Source organism: Bradysia coprophila, unplaced genomic scaffold (genome assembly GCF_014529535.1).
Source record: "Bradysia coprophila strain Holo2 unplaced genomic scaffold, BU_Bcop_v1 contig_348, whole genome shotgun sequence".
NCBI lineage: Eukaryota > Metazoa > Arthropoda > Insecta > Diptera > Sciaridae > Bradysia > Bradysia coprophila.
Window position 1 is genome coordinate 220,169 of NW_023503606.1, and position 22,850 is coordinate 243,018.

Genomic DNA, 22,850 nt, shown 5'->3' on the forward strand with positions numbered 1-22,850 from the left:
TACTGAGTTACTGAGGAGTTCTTCCCGTTCTTCCTAATATTTATGAATGGTTGTCTCTTGATGAAGCTACATTTACTTTCATATCGCTTATAAGTCGCTAGATATAATCATGCAAAAAGTTATGACTGACTCAACGTTTGGTGTTTCTTATTTTGTTCTCCTGATATGGCAATTTTATGTTTTATATACATAATTACTAAAATTGCTCTCCAATCGAGACTGTGAAACCATATCGCTATTAGAGAGCCTAAACTTCAAATATAATTTTTTAAACTACCAAAACGATATTGCGCGTGCGCAATAAATTCAAATTAAATAGATGTTCAATCAATTGCATTGTAAGAGTAAGTCTGTTCCAAAAGGTTATTTGAGCTGTCAAAACGTCATCCGTAGAGCCATAATCGAAAAATCATGGTGAACAAACCTATGGGACAAATGACGGAAATTTAACTTTGCGGAATCAATTGGTCTGATCGATCCTACGGTGAAATCGAATTTTGACGGGCCAAAAATAACCGATAAGAAAACATCTTTCGTTAAAACTGAAAATTGAGGTTGTGTTGACTTCTCTTTGGATGACGATTGACATTCAACGACCTTGATACGGGCCTAAAAGAAGAGGAGATACAGCTCTAGAAGCGAAACATTTATCAATGACATTTGGAGCATATCTTTACAATGACAACCGTGATCTGTTGCTTACTACACCCACCAATAATCAATGAATATCAACTACCCAGGTGTGGTCTAAAAAGTTTTATTATATACATCAAACGGTAAAAACGTATCCTCAACGATTTTGCGAACAATTTGTCAACAAAAATTTTTTGGTTATGGCTCTATGGATGACAATTCGACAGCTCAAATAACCTTAGAATGGCCTTATTCACCTGTCACCTCGGAAGCTATAGCTATTAAAAAAAAGGTTTCTAAACTTGGAAAAAGTTCGCACAGAGCAAGCACAAAGTACGCTGGTACCGTAAAAATTGAATGCCGATACCACCTATCGATACCAGCTTCTCAAAGAAACACCAAATATCCTAAAATTACGTAACATTTCAGCACGAACTTAAATTATATGATGTTAGTCCAGTGAAAGTTGTTTTTTTTAATAAAAAATATTTTCCTATTCATCTCGTATTTTGTGCCGCACAAAATACGACATCATCGGTCAGTCGATACCGAAAATAAATTCAGATAGAAGAAATATCTCCTACTGGTCCTACTGGTCTGTGCCGCACAAAATTCGAGATCATCGGGATTTCGATGCAGAAGTTAATTTCTCATAGAAGAAATAAAAAGTACGAGATGACCAGCAAAAGGTATTTCTTCTATGGGAAACTAACTTCTGCATCGAGCGGCCGATGATGTCGTATTTTGTGCGGCATATATCCTAATTTTAGAATATTTGGTATTTCTTTGAGAAGGTGGTATCGAGAGACAATTCTTACGGTACCAGCGTATTTTGTGATCTGTGCGAACTTCTGTCACACGTACTCATTTACATATTATTTTGACAAAAATAATGAATGCGTTTTTTTACAATTTACTTAAATTTTCACGAATTTTCATGAAAAACTTTTTTTTTTGCAAATTTGAGAAAATCGTGAAAATTCTGGAAAATTTGAGAAAATATTTTCGCGAATATAGGCCCTGGATTTGAAGAATCGGTCATACCTGGTATGTAAATTCATTGCCAATAATAGTGAGAAAGTAATATCGCTTGATTATCATGTTGTCGCAAAGAGTTAGCTTGCGAGCCACCGCTGTTGAAGTTCAACAGTTGAACCATTTCCCATTAAATCCAAAAGTCTGGCAACACTGGGCGACATGTTGGATAATAAATGTTGAAGTTTGTAACATTGTCAATCTGTCATTCAGCCTTTTGTTATTTTATATGGCGTGAAAATAGTTTGTTAGTCATAATAACATCAAAAAATAAATAGAAAAATCGCTCAACAACCGTGAACCTATGATTCGAACGATATTTGATCCGCCTAAATCGTAAACTGTCACACGGGCACTACGCTCTCGGTTAAATTAGGCTTAAGAATTACTGTGCCCCAAATACAATGTACATACATAGACGACGATTTGAACTTGAATTTCGCATATTTTTTGGATGACATCACAGTGCTAAATATTTTAACTTTATATGACCACCTTCCATTCCAACAGTAAATAATCACATCATCGATGCAATAACATGGAACTTCCGAATATAGAAACTTGCAATCGCAGGAAAGCTCCGCTGTTGGACTTAACAACCGAAGTCATTGACAATGGTGACGAAAAATCGGATATTGATCCGGAGAATGTGAAAAAAATCAGTTGTGATGCTACACCCGTTAATGATGAGATCATAGACGGTAATAACATGGATTTAATTAGGGTAGTTGAAGCGGCAGCAATACACCAGAGTGATACGTTAAATTGTGATAAGCGCGAGCAAATGGATTGTGGTGAACAGTCAACAAACGAATCGTCCAAAGCATTCGCTTTCACGATAGATTTTAGTGAAGGCAAACCTGTAGATAGCAAAAAGTTCAACAACATTGTGGAACGATTTCAGAAACGACATCGCCGGGGTGTGTCACTCGATAAAATTGACAGTCCCACGCAACCAGTTGCTAGCAAGGCAAAACCTCCGCTGAAAAAAACGGAACAGAAGAGCTTAGAAACCGAGAAGGGAGTGAAACTCCGTGATAAGAGTCAATTAAGTGTCGGAAGAGAATCGGAAATGCGGCACAGCTGGAGTCCTCGTACCAGTTTATCGGCCAGTTCGAAGGGAGACGATACAATTGCCAAATTTGTACCGAAGTCTGCCACCTTGCAGTTAGCATTGAAAGACGTTGGAGCCAAGGAAAAGTTCAAAATTTTCGATATGACTCCGACGGACGAAGTGATTGATGATTTTGTGTGTCCACAACCGCCACTGGAATTCGATAAAGGCAATTCGGATAATGAATCGGTTAGCGAGGCAGGAACCTATACGCTCGACGGTGATAATTACACGGAAGAACAGAAAGCCATGATGAACATTGACAAGCTGCCAAAGTTGTCGACAATCGTTTGCCAGGAGCAGACCGCAACAGTTATTCAATCGATATCGCACAATTCCCCAATCAAATCGAAGCCTAAACACCAAGACCTTGAGGTGATCGATTTGGAAACCGAAGCCGTTCACATCAACCGAAACAGCGTTGTGCAAACATCTTCCGCACTCGACGGAAAACGGGACAAGCCGAAAACGTCGTACTTGGAGAAATTGAAATCAAAAGTCCGGACCATCGGAGACCGAGCATTTCACAAAAATAAATCGCCCGACAAGGTCGTCCCTTCCGATTTGGACATCGGTAATTTTACCAGTGTCACGGCTAGTGGAGTGTTCAGTAAAAAGTCGTCTTTGGATAGTGCACTGCCACCCCGGATGGCGCGGAAAAACAGTTTGACAAAATCTCACATTGACAGTTCGGAGTACATACAGCGAGCGGGTCAAGTAAGCGAAAAGCTTCTGAATTCGTACACCGATTACGAAAAGGCCCGACATCATGAATATCAGCTGAATATCTTCTCGCAAGACTGTAGCACAGATATCGAGAAAGAAAACGGACTCGGAATCAAAGCAGCCGAAACGAAGGAGGATTGGATACAGGAGTGGGCGAAAAATGCTCGTCGCAATGCCCAGCATTTGAATGCATCCCGTAACGAGCGAGCACAATCCGAAGCTTACGCCAAACAAAACTATCAGTCCGATGAGTTCGGTGACAACCTTGAACGCAACTATTCGCCGAAATCTCATAAAAACCGATTCAACCGCTACAACGACGTAGACTCGAACTACAAAATGTACCGGCCCAGTTCACCGAAATTCTCTCCGAAATATCTCAGTCGTAACGACGAATCGCCAAACTACGATGACTCTGAGTTCATCGAGCCTACGCCAGCGCCTATGACCCGATCATTTTCGGAACGAAAGGATAACTACAACATTCAACCGTTCGCTCGGCCACCAATCAGTCCAACCAAAATTCCATCACCAATGCATTCGATGACCCGACCGAGAAGTTCAAGCGTTAGTCGCAGTGTGCACAGCAGCATCACAGATCTGGACCGAAGTGACACGGAAATGTATCTGCAGAAAACGGCTGCGGCAATTTCAACACTTCAAAACATTCATCGGAATTCACCTCAAAGTCCACTCAGTCCATCTCGACCGAAACTTCCATCCAATTTCACGTCATCGCCGTCGATCCGACGAAATCAACAACGAAAAGCAGTTCCTCCTACAGCCAACGATATCCTGTACGGTTCGTCTCAGTCATTGCACAAACGTAATCTGTCCCTGGATGGCAGCGAGTATAAGCCAAAGTATCAATTACGCGATCGGATGTCCAGCAGTTACAATGACGAAGGATTGAACACAATTTTAAATTTGAAACAAAACCACACCAGACACAATTCCTACGAAGACAAAACCAATCAACGCACTATCGATCAAACATTCGCTCCGCAAATAGCCATGCGCAACCACATTTCGTCGACAACAAACAAACAACAAGTGGTGGCAACCAAGGCTGACACATCAGCACGAACACCAACCAGCCAAATCAAGCGTTCTAGCTCATTTTCGACGAAACAGTTGGTACGACCGTCTTCGGGTGTGAAGACGCTAACACCGAAACTGGCACCAAAGACATCAATTTCTAGTCTTCAAAAATCGGCGAGCAGCAACAGTTTCAAGAACATGGCATCTAAGTACGAGGACAATTTGAACAATGAATTTTACTTGAACGACGAAGACGACTTGGATCCGAACATTTATTCTTCCGATTCGGAGCTGAGTGATATGGACAATGAGAAGGAGCTGATAACGAACACTCGGTACAACAAGGTAAGATCTTAAGCTCGTCAAATGCTTCAGCAAAACCCATTCTAAAATCCCGTTCTCACAGGCTTTCCTGATCCGATTGGAGCAAAACAAACAGAAAGCATCGGCCGTACAGAAACAGGGCTCGTTGGCATGCCCAAATACACCCGAAATGCCGAGACGCGGTGATATACGTGCGAGAACGTCATTGCGTGATCGACAGTCCATGCCCCGTGATTCTAGTATTAGTCGAATGAAACAGGAAATACCAGCGTTGAGTGCCACCAAGAAAGCACTAACGACTAAGGATAAAGAACCCGGCAAGAAGGTCGTGCCGAAGTATTTGGACATTTCTAAGTACAAACCGAGTCAGGGCAACACCTTTCTCAAACGGGACGAATCGAAGAGTACGCTGGTCAACAAGGAAATCAAACGCAGTGCGAGTGCGTTCCTAAACAAATCGGATGTGGGCCGGTCGAGCATACGAAGTGTAAAGTCTGCAGTGTCGACAACGAATAAACAGGCGGCTATACAAAGTGAGTTGTTGATCGAATGTGTCTGCTTGTCGCTGATACTCATGGTCTTCCCAATTTCTAGATGCCAAAGAGATCGAATTGGCGATGTGGCGTAAACGGGCGAGCTATGATCCAATGAAAGCGGCAGCTGAGGGAAAGAAGAAACAGGAGCTCGCTAGACGAAGTTCCCAGCAAAGTAAATATTGTGATAACAGGTGTGAAAGCTTTGCATTTTCTATGTTTGTTTTTATTCGACTTTAAATTGTGAATTCACGACAGAGACTCGTGTCTTTAAATAGATTTTCTTAGTTTTCTGTGACTAGTGTGATGGCTAGTCGTTACAATGTCTGAGCCATTAGGAACACTAGCATTGGATCGTTTAAGATTCTTCTGTGCTAAAGCGAAGAAACCTTCGTTGGCGGTGGGTGTTTTTGAATTTAGACTTAACTAATGATGCCGAACTGTAAATACAATCACCACAAAATGTTATCGTTCCACAGACGATATGGAAACATTTGAATATAAAAGGCAAGGAAGAAAGGGATTCACATTTTTGTTTCGTTTTTCGTTTTTTTGTTTCATTTTCCTTTTGTGTCATCGTTTGTCCAATTCATCATTCAGTTGTAGTTTCAGCACATTAAGTTGCTTCGCATATTCTTCACCTACTACAGTCCTTGCTGCAATTTTAAATTCTCCACTTTATGGATACATTTTCGGAGGTCTACAACTTCGGAACACTGAAATTTCATTACACTTCAGTAGAATCTACAGCACGTTCACAATTTCCGAAGATTTTCTGTGTTTTGCATAAAAATGTCCCTAGTCACTTGGGTGGGTCAGGTCCATTGACTGATTTTTTTTCAAATGGATTTCAAATGGACTCGAGAGCCGGCGGTTTTTAGCCGGCAGAAAACGGCGGCTAACGGCTAAAAGTGCAGCCGCCACCGCCATCGATTTTCGTCGGCTAAGACGACTAGCCGCCGTTAGCCGCCGCCGGTGCTTAGGGTCGATGAATTAAATCGTCGATAAATTCTTGTAAATTTAACATGATATTTTTGCAACTTGTATTAATAATTACTGGTAAAAAACAATTTTTTTACAAAAACAGTTCTTATAAAACTGCTACATTTCCTTAAGAGTCACTTTGAGAAATCTTCGACCAATTGAAATCCAAGGGGTCTCCGAATACAGTTTATTTGGTATGGATGGATTCGTTGGACTCTGCTGAGCCATTTGTAGAAACAATTGTTTTCAAACACTTTCACCATAGGTGTGGACCTTTGATAAAAATGCACTGCACCGAATGGGGCAAAAGTGTATTTAGGCAATATTCTCTTTACAACTAATCGGATAAATGTGAAATTGTGGTCAAATACTAGCCTCAACAAGGTACACATTTAGAAGTATCAATATGTTCGGAAACGTTCTGCAGCGTGGCTCCAGCAGTACTTTTAACTCGAAAAAGTGACGATTTTCGAAGAGGTCTGGAGGACGGCGCGATCCTGATACCTGCAAAGTAATGGTATGGGATGTCATCACTAGGTACCGAGATTAGAACCCTATAAAAATCGCCATGGTTAAGTGGTCGCGCCGGCAACAGCACAACTTTTTCAAGAAAAGAGCACAAAAATGACACCCCCGTGAAAATTTGGCCACTCTAGCTCATCCGTATTAAAACTTTTGTTAGACAAATTTTGTCTGATATTGTTCCCTGAACGCTAACCTTTCGATTGACACCTCATATGATATGATCCGACCGCGATAAGTGTGTTCTGTAGTCACGTTTTAGCAGTAAAGTCGACCTACGACGAAGCTGGAAAAACTTAAATTTATAATCGGCAAAAAAATTATGTTAAATTGATTAGCAGGCCTGAAAGTGTTTGGAAAAAAAATTCTTCTACAAATGACTCAGCAGAGTCCAACGAATCCATTCATACCAAAAAAAAAACTGTATTCGGAGATCCCTTGGATTTCAATTCGTCGAAGATTTCGCAAAGTGACTCTTAATGATTCAGTTTTTCAATAGACGTCACTCTACTCGCAAATCTGGAGCCATCGAAAAACGATAAATCATACTACAGCCGCCGCCAGCCGACATTTTTACCGGCGGCTAGGCCCGGACGTCACCGTCCATTTTAGAACGGCTTAGCCGAGTTAGCCGCCGCCGCCGGCGATTTTTTTTTTCGGCTCTCGAGTCTGGTACTACGTTTTACTCGCGATAACAGTTCAACGAATCGAATGATTCCGTAACCCCTTGTCCCAAAATGTCTGATTTTGTTCGATGTTTTCGCGACATCACTCTAAAAAAAGCTCGCTTCGCTCAAGTCACAAACTTCACACTCGTTAATGGTGAAGTTATCGTGTTATCGATAAAAGAGAAAGAAAAAACGTCTTTCGGAAGTTTCTTACAGATCGTTCGACTTTATCGAATTTTCTTTTAGGCCGCTAGGTGACCGACGAAAGATTGAGAAGATGTTGTTCCACACTTATGTTGAAGAGTTTTTTATCGAATCAGATTCCAGAACTTGCCTTTAACAAGGAAGAAATTATTCATAATTGCCATGTCGCTACTCCAATGTGAAAATCTGATTGATCTATGAACCCAACATCAGTACTTAATCCTTCGATCTTCAGAAAATCAATTGAGAACTTCGGTAATTTTTCGGTGAATAGCCGGTTAAAGCATTTAAATTAACTCACTACAAGACACAAGAGTGAAGAGTCATCAGCTTAGTAATACATTTCGGTATGTTTCGGTATGTCAAAATTACTGCATAATTTACCTAGAATTTTTTTTAGTCAATTTTTAAGCACATTTCGCCAATAAACCTCATCGGATTTCAACCAATGCGATAGAATATATCACACCTATGAAACCAAAGATATCACTAATCTGATGACAATTGTGCCAGTGCGTTAATTTACATGCACTAGTCTACAGTTGCTATTTACCCAAGTCGGTAAATGCAATTTCGACAGAGAATTTATCGTTACGGACATTCCAAGTAATTATGTGGTAAGACCCCGACTTTCAGTCAAGTGAATAAGCAGATGGTACAGGCAAGGCTACCCGCAAACAACTAGAGATTATACCTAATTTAAACATATATGTTTGTATCGTCAAAAAAACCCGCATAAAATGCGGAAATCTGATTAATCAGCAATTTTCCCGCTCTCTAAAATACTTCTATAGACTTTCCAGCACAATTTTACAATGCTTGTCATTATTACCAGTTTTTCCTTGCAAAAACGAAGAGATATGACCCATATGTGTACTCCGTATTTACGCGTGACATACATATTAATTACTGACTTGATTTCGTCTTCTCCTCTCATTTCATGCATTAAAAACCCTTTCCTGATACGCATTTACATTTATGTTAATATTCGGTGGTAACCGTGAATACGTTATTGAAACCACATACATTATCCTCAAGCTCAAGCCCTTATACAAGCAGCAAACGTGTCATGTTCAAATCACTAAATCTACTACTTCTGTGGTTCATACCATTTCTTAAAGTTTGATACCTCGATCATGTACTTCATTAGTTTCAACATACAGTCAAAGACAGTCAATTTTCAGCATAAATTTGCTTCAGCTGTTTTTCAGCAATCACAACCGCTTATACGTCTTTATACGGTTTTACCACTTATCATGCGCGTGCGTGTAGCAGCTTCAACCGTATGAACAAGGAAAAGCAGTTTTGATTGTATGTGTGGATCAGCTGAAAAACAGCTGAAGCAAATTTATGCTGAAAATTGACTGCCTTTGACTGTACATTTCGCTATATTTAAAAGAGCAGTGATTGTAACTCTTTGCATATTTTGGTCGTCGGTGTCGGTAACAGATGACTAGTAATTTAAAAAAAAAGAACCCTCAGTGGGGAGAACTCTTGCTAAAAACATCTATCAACTCAATCCACCAATTCCGGATTCCTCAAAAACATGAACTGTTCTTGTAGAATAAAGGACATCAAATTAATTTCAGGTCATTGTTAGGATATCAATCATTATTCACGTAAATAGCGCCTGTAATATTTCCATTTTATGATGGCATTACTTTTCGTACCGCTATGTACATTGAAAGCAAATTGCTTTTTGTGTGGCAAATTATGTGTGCATTTTGCTTATCTATACATAAAGAGATGTCTACACGCTTCAATCCAAAAAGATCTAAATTTTTAAAATGTTCTTTAAAACTTTACAGCCAACGAAATTCACTAATCAAAAAATCGATTTTGCCATTTTCTTTTCCAGTTCTGTAGTCTTGCGATCACAATCTTTTCACAGTGGCGTAGGTCAATTAAATCAACGTACTAATCACAGCGATGATATCAATCGTTGGACACTAATATCAACCGAATCGAGTGAAGATGAATTTTTGGAAAATTAGTAGAATGGATGCGAAGTTAAGTATAACAAAAATGATTGGAAGAGATTGGTTAATTCTAATATAAATTATACAAAGCGGTGCATAATTTAACTATTAAAAATGTACAGGAATATGAATAATCATCAGAAATTTGCAAGAAAATTTTTCATTTTTTATCTTTTATTTTCTTGATTTACAAATAAACTATCCGAACGTGTCGTTTGTGAGATTAATTTAATATTTTGTGGCTAAGCTAAAAAAAATCGTGTACATAGTTCCCGAATGTGTACGACGGGTGTGTATACATATTGCCGCTGAATCCATTACATTGTGTAAAATAATACTCTCCCGACTTTAAATTGAAAAAACGAACAATTTAAATAAAAAAATTCCCCCGAACGAAATCTAATTTTGTTTCGATAAATTATTCGAATGGAAATATTCATTTTTTGTATTAAAAAAATTTCTTTATTTCTAAGATTATTCTAAGACGTGCAATACTAAGAAAACGAAACCGTAAAGCAACAAACATAAAATCAAAAAGTAAGGAAAACTGAAGCTCTAAGTAAATTTTCTGTTTTTAATAGAAATCTCTCTGATTGCGACGATTTTTCTTTTATTGTTACAATTGTTACATTTTTCGAATTGAAGACATCAAGGAGGCATCATATCAAGTAGACTTTTAACGGACATTTTTATGATGAAAAATTCTAACAGATTTGTAGCTACAGTCAGAGGCAGTGCAATTTCAGCATGACTTTGCTTCAGCTGTTGTTCAGCTGATCCACACAAATAATCAAAACTGCTTATACGTCTTTATATGGTTTGCCACTATCACGCGAGTAGCAGCTTCAGTCGTATCAAACAAGCACAAACAGTTTTGATTGTAAGTGTCGATCAGCTGAAAAACAGCTGAAGCAAATTCATGCTGAAATTTCACTGCATCTGTCTGTAACATTTTGTTTGCAATTTAGTTGCAGATTTTCCTCGAATTTCCTTGATTAAAAAAAAATTGGAATGAAGGCCCTTAAGATGTGGGGAATTGTTACATCTAAATAGCTCATGATCCTAGACAAATCTATTCCTTACCGTGATAAATATGCAAGTAAAAATATAGAACATCCGTGTGCGGGACGAAAATCGTTCATTTGATCAAATTTATGGAACATTACACAGTCTTAGCATGTAGACTGTAGTTAGGACTAATTATACCAGATATAATTGCTTCTAGCACATCGGAGAAAAAAACGTATCGTTTTGGTGTGATTATTGACATTAGTTCCGCTATGACTGGACTAAAGAAGTCTGCTCATCTCAATTTTAAAAATCTTCAAAACTTTTATTGGCATTTAGTTGCCAACTTATATGCAACTCAGTGATAAATGCCTTTGAGGCACTAGGTGGTAGATTGTCACTCGCCACGAGGCTGCAAGCGAAGAGTGACAATACATATCGCATGCGTAAAAAAGCGTTTGTTGTGTTAGTGTCAAGCGATGTATGAAAATTCGTGTATTTATAGCGCGCGAATATTCGCAACGCTCGTCAATATAATTACTGCTTTACTCGGTTGCATAAATAACTGTTTCTTAATAAGGACAACGACGGTTTTGCATTTCGTCTCTGAGTTGAGAAATTCACTATTACGGAGCTACCGTACAGCGCTTAAAAACCTTAGAGAGAGTAAATTGTGAGAGAATTTCATTAATTTTCTCTCACCAATCCGCTTCTCTAAGATTTTTATGCGTTGTGTGGTAGAGAGCCTGTAATCGTAATCGTGAAAATGTTTTTACGAAATTTCCCGGCTTTTCGCGTTCTCGAATGTTCACGAATTTTCGAGCTTTTAGAGATTCTTCAAAATTGTAAAAAATTCGCAAAAATCGTGAAAAATTTGTGAGCATCGGGAAACCCCACGAAAATTCATGATAATTCACTTAAACGTTTTCACGATTACAGTCACTCATTACATAACTAGAGAAACAATTTAAATCGGAGCTTTTGAGCTTTTCCGAGATGAAACTGACGTCAATATAAATATTAATTAGAGAGTGTTTAATCGATGAAAAATATGCATGTTTTTGGCTGTGAAACCAGTAAAAGTAACTATTATATTATGCTGCGGTGCAGCGTTCGACATTTCTATCTCGTAAGCAAGCAGATAATCCGAGGGGAAACCACTATTTTGTGATTAACATGATTAATCAGTTAATATGTTAATAAGAAACATAAGTTTTGTGAATCCAAACGTTTAATTGGTGATTAACATTGATTAACCGCTATATTTCACGTTTATTTGTAGTTTTGCGACGATTCCCCCGGTCAAATGCTGGTAAATCACCAATTCATCATCATGTTAATCACTGGTTAATCATGTTAATCACATCAATGAAAAAGAGTTGTTTCCCCCTCGAGATAATCTGAGCTTTTGAGTAGTCGTAGACTCTCTGGTTTCATGAACAAATTTCATTCAAAAATCAAAATTCTCTCCTTCTTTCCTCTTCGTCCTTCCTCCTGTTTGATTAAAAAGAAGATGACAGCAACGATAAACGACTATCGTTTGAATATCATTCTAGAAAATCGAATTGAAGTTGTTAGCAAATTCAGAGTGAGTAGATTTGACATATATGGTTTGTTATATTAATTTTGAAAGAAATTTTCCGTTCAACCAAAAAAGTTCCATCGCGAACTTACAAATATTATGTGCAAATTGAAGTATTGTCGTTAATAAATCAAAATCGTTTTTTTTTATACTTTTGAGATCATTTATTTATTTACATTTTAGGATTAGTTCAACATTTCGTCATCAGAAATAAAATTTAAAAAATGTATTAAGGATGACCATGTCCATTTTTCAAATCTTTTAATTAAATTTTACAGAAATCTATTCAGTTAAGACAACAGTGAAATCGTCCCGCGAGTCCTATGTTTATGTTACAGAAACGAAAATTGATAGAAAGAGAAAACTATTTTTCGATTCGTAAGTCAAAAATCAATTTATTTATTACCTATGAACGTTTTGTTAAAATATTTTTAGGTTCACGAACTATTAATTAAAAGTAAACTAAAAGAATTATAAATGTAATTTATATATTTAAACAAAATAAATAATTTAGCAAATGATTGTCACTTTGATGAAGCTGACAAAATGACGTTATCCATTTGTTTTTTGTATGTAGAAGAAGAAATGTCCAATTTTTCATATTAATAATTCTCAGTTAAATAAATAAAATGGGGCTATTGCAAATAACAAAAAAATTGTTTGTCTTTTAGTAAATGTATAATTCTCTGGACTAAACCACACTCCGAACGAATGAACCAAAAAAATGAATACTCCTGTTCCATCGAAATGGTATTGCAGTTTTTAGACCCGTACGAAGTACTGGGGTCTTATGCGTTTACGCATACGTCCGTAACACGTCGAATTGGACTCCCTGAGTAAGGGAAACCTATTGTGGTTGTCTAGAGATGTCAAATCAGTGAAAAAAAAATGTCCGTCTGTCCGTCTGCACGATAACTTGAGTAAAACGCATCCGATTTTGAAAATTCTTTTTTTTTCCCGTTTGGTAATGTCAAAAGACAGGCTAAGTTCGAAGATGAGTGATTTTGGATCGACCCCTCCCGAGCTGTGGCCCAATAAGTGCTTTACGGTTTTTCGAAGATATCTCCGGACATTCAAACGTTACACTTGTAACTGATACGTGAAATAAAAGGTATTTACAATACCGATCGACAAAAAAAAAGTTTATGTAAATCGGATGACCGACTCGTGAGTTGGACCCCTTGGTGTGAAACAGGCACAGGGCGGCAAGCAGTTTTTGCTTGTAGGTCGGCCACATTTCAACATATTTCGTCTGTTTTAGCTTTATTAGATAGGTATTGACCGTACCAATCAGGGAAAAAAAAGTTTTTGAAAATATGTTCTCCGGAGCGTGAGCTTTGGAGTGAGCTCTTATCTGGCTACTCGGCCGTACAGTGAACGTGGAGTATTTTGTCAATATCTCGAGTAAATTTTGACCGAATTTCATGAATTTTTTTTTGTTTGAAAGGTATTAACGAATGTAAAGCGTCGGTAAAATTTCCGGTCTCCTAACAAAATGGTTGCCGGTGGCCATATTGGATTTTAATAAAAGTGATATATCTTGGGAAAAATTGTACTTAGAGAGTTTCTGTTAACGTGGAAATAATTAGTTATGTGTGTGGGGTGTTTCAGGCATTCCATTTATGGACATCTATATATATCTATATTCACCTATATTGAGCTATATACAGGCATATAGAGCTATATAATAGCATATTCATCTGTGAAATGTTTATTTATAGGAAAATATAGTTAATTATGGCGGTATATAGCTGTTTAAATAGGAATTTATGAAAGTTGACTTCGTACGGGGCTGTCTATATTGCCTCCGGCAATTTATTTGTATATGCTAACAAGGCAAAGAAGAAAGATAATGTAAGTGATTTTAAAGGGCGAATAGCTTTTCAGTAGAGAATGAAGTAAAAGAAATGAAGAGTTTCACAGTTTTTTATAAATAAACCATTTATTTATCATTCCATTATCTCTGCGTGGAACACAATGTATAACAAACATTCATAAATCAAGTGGGTTAAGCACAATAGGGTAAATTGAGTAAATTGAAATTAAATAAATAAATAAATAAATTCTCGTCTAAATATTAGGCTTAAGCATGTGTAAACATAAATAATTTTTTTTTTAATTCGGATAACCATTCGTCCAAAATAAATTAAATTAAGAAAACATGGTCCAAGTCATGAATTAAATTCAATAGAAAAAGTTATAAAGCCAAAAAAACAAAAGATATCACAGAAAATCGGCTGAGAAACCATCTGCAGAAAAATATCACAGATCAATTAACAAACACAAAAGGCGATATCACGTCATAAACAACGCTCTCCTGCATCACTTTTAACTTAACTTTAGTGCGAAATGTCTTAAAGGAAGTCGAATGCCGCGTCACACTGTCAACACGGTTAAACTCGTCGATTGCTAGCATCAGAGCCACATTCGGTGCATCAAAGTCAGTAGCCGTTGCCGAATAAACGTTGAAGTTATGGATCATAGAATCACGTCTGGTTGACCTTCCGTGCACATTTGCGTTTGTATGAAATCGAAAATTGTGCTTCGTCCGAGAATTCACTAACTTGTAGACCAAACAAATCCGTTCTACCTTAGCTAATTCGGTAACAGGCATAATCGAAGTGCTGTAGATGTAGGTCGTAGAAGTATTCCTGTCCAAGCGGAACGCAGCTTTAATGCAGCGATTTTGCAGCGTTTGTAGTTCCTTCATCTTATACTGGGCACATTCCCCATATATTGGTAGCATGTAAAGGAGATGGCTCTGAACATATGAGGCGTACAGTTGCCGACGACTCTTTACAGGAATATATTTTCCTTTTCGCCACATCAATGCAATGAAAGGCGTAATTTGTTTTTTAACGTGATCAACATGTTTGTGGAAGGTGAGACCGTCATCAACGACTAATCCGAGGTATTTATACTCAGATACACGATGTATCGTCGATCCATTGATTGTGACATTTACTTCCGGAATATTTCTTGCACGGCCAAACAACATGTAGCATGTTTTGGATGCATTAATTGACAACAGATTTCTGCACAGCCAATCGTGGAGCAAATCCGCATCGTGTTGCATCGCAAATTGCAAAGCTTCGGGTGTATCAGCAGCGTATATTAGGGCCGCATCGTCAGCATACAGCACCATCTGTCCAATGAGGTCAAGTCCCAGGAGATCATTTATGTAAATTATGAATTCCAACGGACCCAATTTCGAACCTTGAGGAACGCCAATGTTAACATTTCTGAATCTGCTGGAGCATTCACCGAGTGTAGTTGCGGTTTCACGATTCAGAAGGTGGTGCTGTAAGAGTTTCGTTGCACTATCGGACAGACCCAGTCTTAAATTTACGAACCAAGCGATTCGTGTCCACCGTGTCGAAAGCCTTCCTCAAATCTATATACATTGCTGCGACAAATTTCCTCTTAAGATTCGACTTGACGAAATCGACAAATTGCAAGGCAGCGCTTTGACACGATGAATTCTTAAGAAAACCGAACTGATTTCCAACAAACAGGCTCAGACTTTCGAAGTACGAATACAATTGTCGCAAGAGCAGCTCTTCGAAGACTCTTGATAATGATGGCAATATTGTCAGTCCTCGAAAATTGTCAATGTCATAGCTTCCAGTCTTATGAATCAGCTTAAGTCTACCTTTAAGTAACTCATCTGGAAATTCAGCAGTATCGATCATTGCATTGAAACAGGTTGCAATCATGAGTCAAATCTTGTAGATTTTTTGTTCGGCAAGCTGCTTATGGCATCTGCTACAATTTCAGCATTTACATGTTGAAATGACCAGTTGTTATTCGCGTGCTCCGGATAAAGATTGTCAATATCGTTGACATTATATCCATGAATCGCAATTATAGATGCAGCTAGGTTTTCACCAACAGTGCCGAAGTGAAGGCTTTTGATACGAATAGGTGTTTCATACGGGTCGGCGTTAGCTATGTTTTTTTTAAATTTTACCACAAAGACTAAATGTATCGCCAAACCTGTGTGGATTTCCCAACCAAGCTTCTGAACAACGATTTTGAAGTAAGCCTGAGTGAACATTAGTATCAGGATTAATTTCCTTTTTGTTACAATGATGCCAATAATTCACTCAAAGAATTAATGATCTTACACCATGAAATGCACTTCATGATAAATTACGCCAAAAAGTTTATTTGGGCCGATCCAGGCGTTCATCGCTACATATGTTAAGGTACATCGGTTGTCCAGTAAAAACATGCTAAAGTTTTACCTAAAGGTGCTAAGAATTTTGTAAATTTTTGTCAAGAAGTGTGCACGCAAAAAAAAAGTCGTACGGATAAAACGTACATTTCGACGATGAGACCAATGGTTGAGTTATCAGTACAATGTACGAATAAAACGTATATTGGAAATTTCGCTTTTTTTTAATTTTTCTAGAAATAATGTTACTATATTTCGTCCTTTGCCCACTTTACAGATGTGAGATCGATTACTTTATATAAAACAAAGTGCTGGGTTTCTCAAACGCGAATGAAAAAAAAAAAACATTGTCACTGGCGTGAATTGAACTGGGGACCTCTCGATCTTGAGTCAGTGACTTTCGCACTGAGCTAACTAGTTGTTGAGTTACGAACAGTTTACTTTGAAGAGTTCTTTTGTTTGTCATTTCCTTTTAAACATAGTAGAAAAAGGATGTAGTTTAGACGCAGTAAACTGATCTCATCATAAGAATGCAATTTTGGTGGGTTTCGTTTGTTTCTTTCGTTTTATTTGTTCCACGCGTGTTCCACCACATAGAAGTAGCGTTTGCCTTTACGCTTCTTCAATTCCACACGTTTGTGAGTGAAACGGCACTCTTTACGCTTCTTTTGTTGACAACATGTGGAACGCTGTGGAACAATTAAAATTGTAGAATGCTAACCAATTGCAAACTTTAATTGAGTTGAGTTTAGCAACATTCAGGCAAATATTTTCTGATGATTAAACATTAAATTTCAGGCTCCCAAAAGAAGTCGAGTTTTCAAACTTTAAAAAATAATTGTTATTGATAATTTATGAAATTTTCGTTACATGTTCCTTTAAAAATATAATGTACAGTTCATCTAGAACACATGATCATAGGATTCTCGGTAGATTTGTACATTTTATTATGCAATCGTAGCTATAGATCTGTTCCAAGGCCATACGAATTGTCAAATTTTATCCATAGACAACAGAACCTAAACAATTGCTCATGAAAAATGAGCTGTCACTATATATACGGGGCCTTAAAATTTCAGCGAAAAGCCAAGGTTATGTCGTCTATGGATGAAATCGTCGTGGTTCGGGTTGTCAAAGTTCGCGTTTACAGTTATTTGGAACAAACCTATTGAGCTAGAAAATCTGAGTACTTTTAAGCCAATATAATGACTGGTGAGACCGAATCCAAATATGTATTCTTGTTCTGAAATTTTCGAGTAAGTTAGAGTTGTTAAGGTCGGATGTTGTTGCAGTAATTATATTTTTTTAGGCTCCAAGAGATTGAAGGTTTTAATCAAAAATAGATCCGATTTTTTAGCCGCAACGCATCCATTTGTCAAGTCGGAATTCAATCATCACTTTTTTTAGATGTCGGATTTGGGCTTGTTGATTGGCAATGGCAACTCTGAATCCGATCAGAAACTTGTGAAAGTATAATGGTCTCATCAAAGGCCAGAGTTCAAAATTAAATACGCGTGATAAAATTAAATAATAGAATTCCATTTCGTACGCATTATAAGAACCTCTTTTTCTTGGATGAACTCTCATGGTTCTATTGGCAAGAAATTGATTCTCCGCGGTAATATTAAAATGAACGTTAAAATCGCGTTACATCTTTACGTCGAATTTTTTTAAAACATTGGTCGTTTCAAAGCAATCCAACAGCTTAGAAACCAAACGAGCAATACGACAATACAATACAACAATTAATTGAAATGAATATTTAAATCGAATTGTTCTTTTAAATAATTTGTGAAACAATTCAGATATAACTTTTGACATCAACACCAAACATAATATTATTGTACGTCTTACATGTACACCATCCTACGTCTTAAACGTAAATCATGCTACGGCTAAAACGTACATTTCGACGATGAGACCAATGGTTGAGTTATCAGTACATTTAACGTATTATCTGTACATTTTTCGTTTTATGCGTACATCACTACGTCTAGTACGTCGAATGTACGTCTAAAATGTAGATTTTGTACGTCTTGAACGTACATCCGAAATTTCCTTTTTTTGCGTGTGGAAAAGAATGAAGGTTGAAGCAAAGTTTAAGTCACAGCACTAAGGGAAGCTTTACGAAAATATCTGAAAATTGGTTCTAGTGGTAAGCATTTAGTGCGAATAGGTACGTACTCTGCTTGTTATAATTAGGTCACAGACAGTCTAAATTTTTCACTCAAACTTAGCTCCGGTTTAAGAAATATTCTTGTCTACACATTCTTATTTCATGGAAAAGGAGCTCCACATACCTACCACGTTCATCTACAGTACACTTCAACTTGTCACTCGAAGAAATTCTAATAAATTGCGACAATAATACAATTTTGATCTTCAAATGTGTTTTTTGTGTCCTTTCCCGCAGCTCCCTAGGATCAGTATCAAAGAGGGAAAAGAGGGAATTTTTCAATGTTTTGGATGCGTTTCAGATTCATAGAAATTGACAGAATTTCCCCAAAATAGTCAATTTCTTATTCACTTTTTCACTTATTTCACTTATTCACTGCTACAAATTTAGAGTGGACTAATTGCAAACCCAATAAGAACCTACCTGCTCCGAAACGGCCCAGAACGAGCAAACAATCACATGAATCTAAGTCTGACGCCACCGCCAGATGATCTTACGATGCCAGAATCGACCGATGGAGAAATATCTTCTAGGCAACCGCGAGTCGTACTGCATAGATGCAGAATGTTGGAGAAATTGCAAAGAAGAAATTTCGGTCCGGAAAAAACCGAATTTAATCATGTGTTGGTTAACACTGTCTCAGATCGAACCAAGGAATCGTTCGGAATCGTTGGACGGAATTGAAAAGAGAGAATAAACGTGAAGATGAAGGTCAATGTACGTTTAATGAATTGTAAATTACTGGTGGTGTTGATGTGTACTTTGGATTTTTCTTGTTTCCCTGTTGTTGTTTCGGTTTCCCCAAACCGTAGAACGCATATGATTTCAGAACTATCGACAGTGTGTTGTTCCCGTATAAATTTCACTATATATTCAAGACGTTCTGTCGGTGAATTTATTTGTGACTGATGGGTGGAATTCCCAACACATTTGTATGGGGGGACGAGCCTTTTTGCCTAAATTTTTATCGAATAGCTATGGTCACGCCGCACCCCTTGCATCCAACGGCACGCTTGTATATTCAAGACGTTCTGTGCATAAAAATATGAAATCTGTAGGGACGAACTAAATTCCTTCTCGTTTCATTTCATAAAAGTGTGAATATCCTAGTAACGAACAAAGCGTATTTATTATTTTTCGTACATCAGCTCCATCAGACTTACTTCGGCGCCCATCAAACCACCAAACCAAACCACCAGTAGCACATCCTTCGGTCTCCCTTTGACGAAACCGGCGTTAGCAACAATTTTCCGTGCAGGCACCCATCACTTTTCCGTCAGTCCGCGTGACTTTTCTTCTTTTTTCCTTTAGATCGATGCTATCTTTCCCAAAACGATGCGTTACCTTTGTGCCTTGCCTTGATAATGAATCCGCCACACAAACCACCTGATCTGATCGTCGATGTCGTACGATGCTTGTAGAGTTCCATGTACGCTTCATAATCACTATGGTAACTTTTACTGTTTTTAGCCCCGTACGAAGTACAAAGGGGCTTATAGGATTACGATGACGTATGTAATTGATGGAATTCGAACAATTCGAAGCAGACGGTAAGGGCAAAGTGTTTGCCTATGTTCATAGATGACGAATCCGCAATAAAAATTTTGTCTGTCCGTCTGTCCGTCACGTCAATATCTTGAGTAAATCAAATCCCATTTCAAAATTTTTTTTTTCCCTGAAAGGTAGTTGAATTAGTGAGGCTAAGTTCGAAGATGGACGATTTTGGGTCGACCCCTCCCGAGCTGGGGCCCCATAAGTGCTTTAACGTTTTCCAAAGATTTCTATGGGCATTTAAAGGCTACACTTGTAAGTGATACATCAAATGAAAGGTATTTACAATACCGATCGACGAAAAAGAAGTTTATGGAAATTGGATGACCGACTCGTGAGTTAGACCCCTTGGTGTGAACTAGGTACAGGGCGGCAAGCCGTTTTTGATTGTAGGTTGGCCAAAGTTGAACGGATTTTGTTGGATTTTGTTTTATTAGATAGGTATTGACCGTACCAATCAGGAAAAAATTTTTTTACGAAATTCGGTTTACCGGAGCGGGAGCTAGGTCTCTTGGAGTGAGCTTATATGTGGCTGCTCGGCCGTACAGTGAAGGTGGTGTTTTTAGCCCCATACGAAGTACAAAGGGGCTTATAGAATTACGATGCCGTGTGTAATTGATGGAATTCGAAGCAGACGGTAAGGGCAAAGTGTTTGCCTATGTTCATAGATGACGAATCCGCAATAAAAATTTTGTCTGTCTGTCCGTCACGTCGATATCTTGAGTAAATCAAATCCGATTTCAAAATTTTTTCCTGAAAGATAGTCGAAATAGTGAGGCTAAGTTCGAAGATGGGCATATTCGGGTCGGCCCTTCGTGAGTTAGGGCCACCTAAGTGATTTAAGGTCTTTTGGTGATATTTATGGCAAAATAAACGATGGAAATGTAAATGACACGGCAAATGATAGGTATTGTCAATACCAATCCAGGAAAAAAAAGTGTTTTAAAATCGGGTGAGTGGACCGTGAGTTAGAGCCTTAGAAGTGAAAAGCTAATAGGGCCCTATGTGTATTTTACATAGAACTCGAGTAAATTTAATCCGTTTTTCGTAATTTTTGTTTCATTTGGAAGGTAATCTAACGCCGAATAGAAAGTTGTTGAAAAAAAAATTAAATTTGGGTCCTTGGACTAAGGCAACTACTAGGGCCCTATGTGTATTTTACATAGAACTCGAGTAAATTTCATTCATTTTTCGTAATTTTTGTGTCATTTGAACGATAATCGAACACCGAATAGAATGTTGTTGAAAAAAAATTAAATTTGGGTCCTTGGACTAAGGCCGCTACTAGGGCCCTATGTGTATTTTACATATAACTCGAGCAAATTTCATCCGTTATTCGTAATTTTTGTTTCATTTGGAAGGTAATCAAAAGCCGAATAGAATGTAGTTGAAAAAAAAATTAAATTTGGATCCTCGGACTGAGGCCGATACTAGGCCCTATGTGTATTTATACTCAATAAGTTAAAATTTTAGGGCTATTTGAAATTTTTGTTTTATTTGAAAGGAACGTCGTACGGGGCTTCGTAATTGCGCTATCCGCAATTTCTAAGATGTACACATTACATAATAATTTTACTTTAACTACATTAACCGGCGCAATAGGCTTACGGTCAAAGTAGGGTGACAGATGCACTAGGGTCACGTACGCAATAGATTTACGGGTTTTTAAAAAATTTGAAAAATTTAGAAAAATTTAAAAAATACTAAATTTAGGAAAAAAAAATTGAGGCGAGCAGATCTTACCAAAAGCAAACAAATTTGTTCTACCATACACACACTCACACACAGACACACACTCAAAGGTGTTCTTATATGGGGCCTATATGGGAACTTCGAGGAGCCCTAGCTCCGAAACGAGGCCGGTTTCCCCAAAAAATTTTTCTGAAATGTCTTAGAATGACTACTAGAATCTACTCCCAAAATTTCAACAAAATCTAAAGAAGACTTTGGAAGATAGTAAACACGGACGGACGGACGGACTAACAAAGTAACGTAGGATTTTTTCATTTCGTTTAAAGTAGAGGTGTGCGCCGGTCAACTTTTGTTCGGCGGCGGCTGTAAACATTTTTCAGAGTATCGGCGGCGGCGTGAATCGACTGAAGTTTTTTTTTCGGCGGCTCGCTTCGGCGAAATAGAATTTTTAACCACCGGCGCATTTCGGCGCAAAAATCGGCGCTATATGGCGAATTGTTACTACTTTTCGGAAAAGTTTTTTCGCTGCACTCTAGATTTATAATATTGCATTTGAAGACCTTTGCTAAGAACGTGTGATAGCTCGTTGAACTCGTACGGACGCCTTTTTTAGCCCCGTACGAAGTACTGGGGGCTTATAAGATTAATATGCCGTTTGCAACACGTCGAATTGGAAGCAGACAGTAAGGGCAAAGCATTTGGTTATGTTCATAGATGACGAATCCGCAATAAAAAAAAATGTCCGTCCGTCCGTCCATCCGTCCGTCCGTCCATCCGTCCGTCCGTCCATCCGTCCGTCCGTCCGTCCGTCCGTCCGTCCGTCCGTCCGTCCGTCCGTGACCCCTCTAGCTTGAGTAAATCACAACCTTTTTTCAAAATTCTTTTTTTCCCCGATTGGTAT

The 22,850-nt window shown here is 38.0% G+C and overlaps 1 protein-coding gene across 5 annotated transcripts; it reads left to right on the forward strand.

Annotated features, from left to right (window-relative positions):
* The first annotated feature begins 1,848 nt into the window (after positions 1-1,848).
* On the forward strand, positions 1,849-12,712 carry LOC119079869. Of its 5 annotated transcripts, none has more exons than XM_037187947.1 (4): positions 1,849-4,894; positions 4,956-5,406; positions 5,468-5,600; positions 9,643-12,712. In XM_037187947.1, exons 1-4 carry the CDS (start codon positions 2,207-2,209, stop codon positions 9,776-9,778), a joined length of 3,408 nt encoding a protein of 1,135 aa, XP_037043842.1. In that variant the 5' UTR covers positions 1,849-2,206; the 3' UTR covers positions 9,779-12,712. The 5 variants fall into 5 exon arrangements, with proteins under 5 accessions (XP_037043842.1, XP_037043846.1, XP_037043843.1 ...); XM_037187951.1 differs by having other exon boundaries at positions 5,468-5,581; positions 9,643-9,785; XM_037187948.1 differs by lacking the exon at positions 9,643-12,712 and adding an exon at positions 5,667-5,879.
* The last annotated feature ends 10,138 nt before the right edge of the window (positions 12,713-22,850 follow it).

Bases quoted from the DNA above. Each gene is read 5' to 3' on its own strand.
- LOC119079869 (XM_037187947.1), top strand. From the start codon at position 2,207: ATGGAACTTCCGAATATAGAAACTTGCAATCGCAGGAAAGCTCCGCTG. The intron at 5,407-5,467 runs GTGAGTTGTTGA...CCCAATTTCTAG, and splicing joins TAAACAGGCGGCTATACAAA to ATGCCAAAGAGATCGAATTG. The intron at 5,601-9,642 runs GTGTGAAAGCTT...TTTCTTTTCCAG, and splicing joins AGTAAATATTGTGATAACAG to TTCTGTAGTCTTGCGATCAC.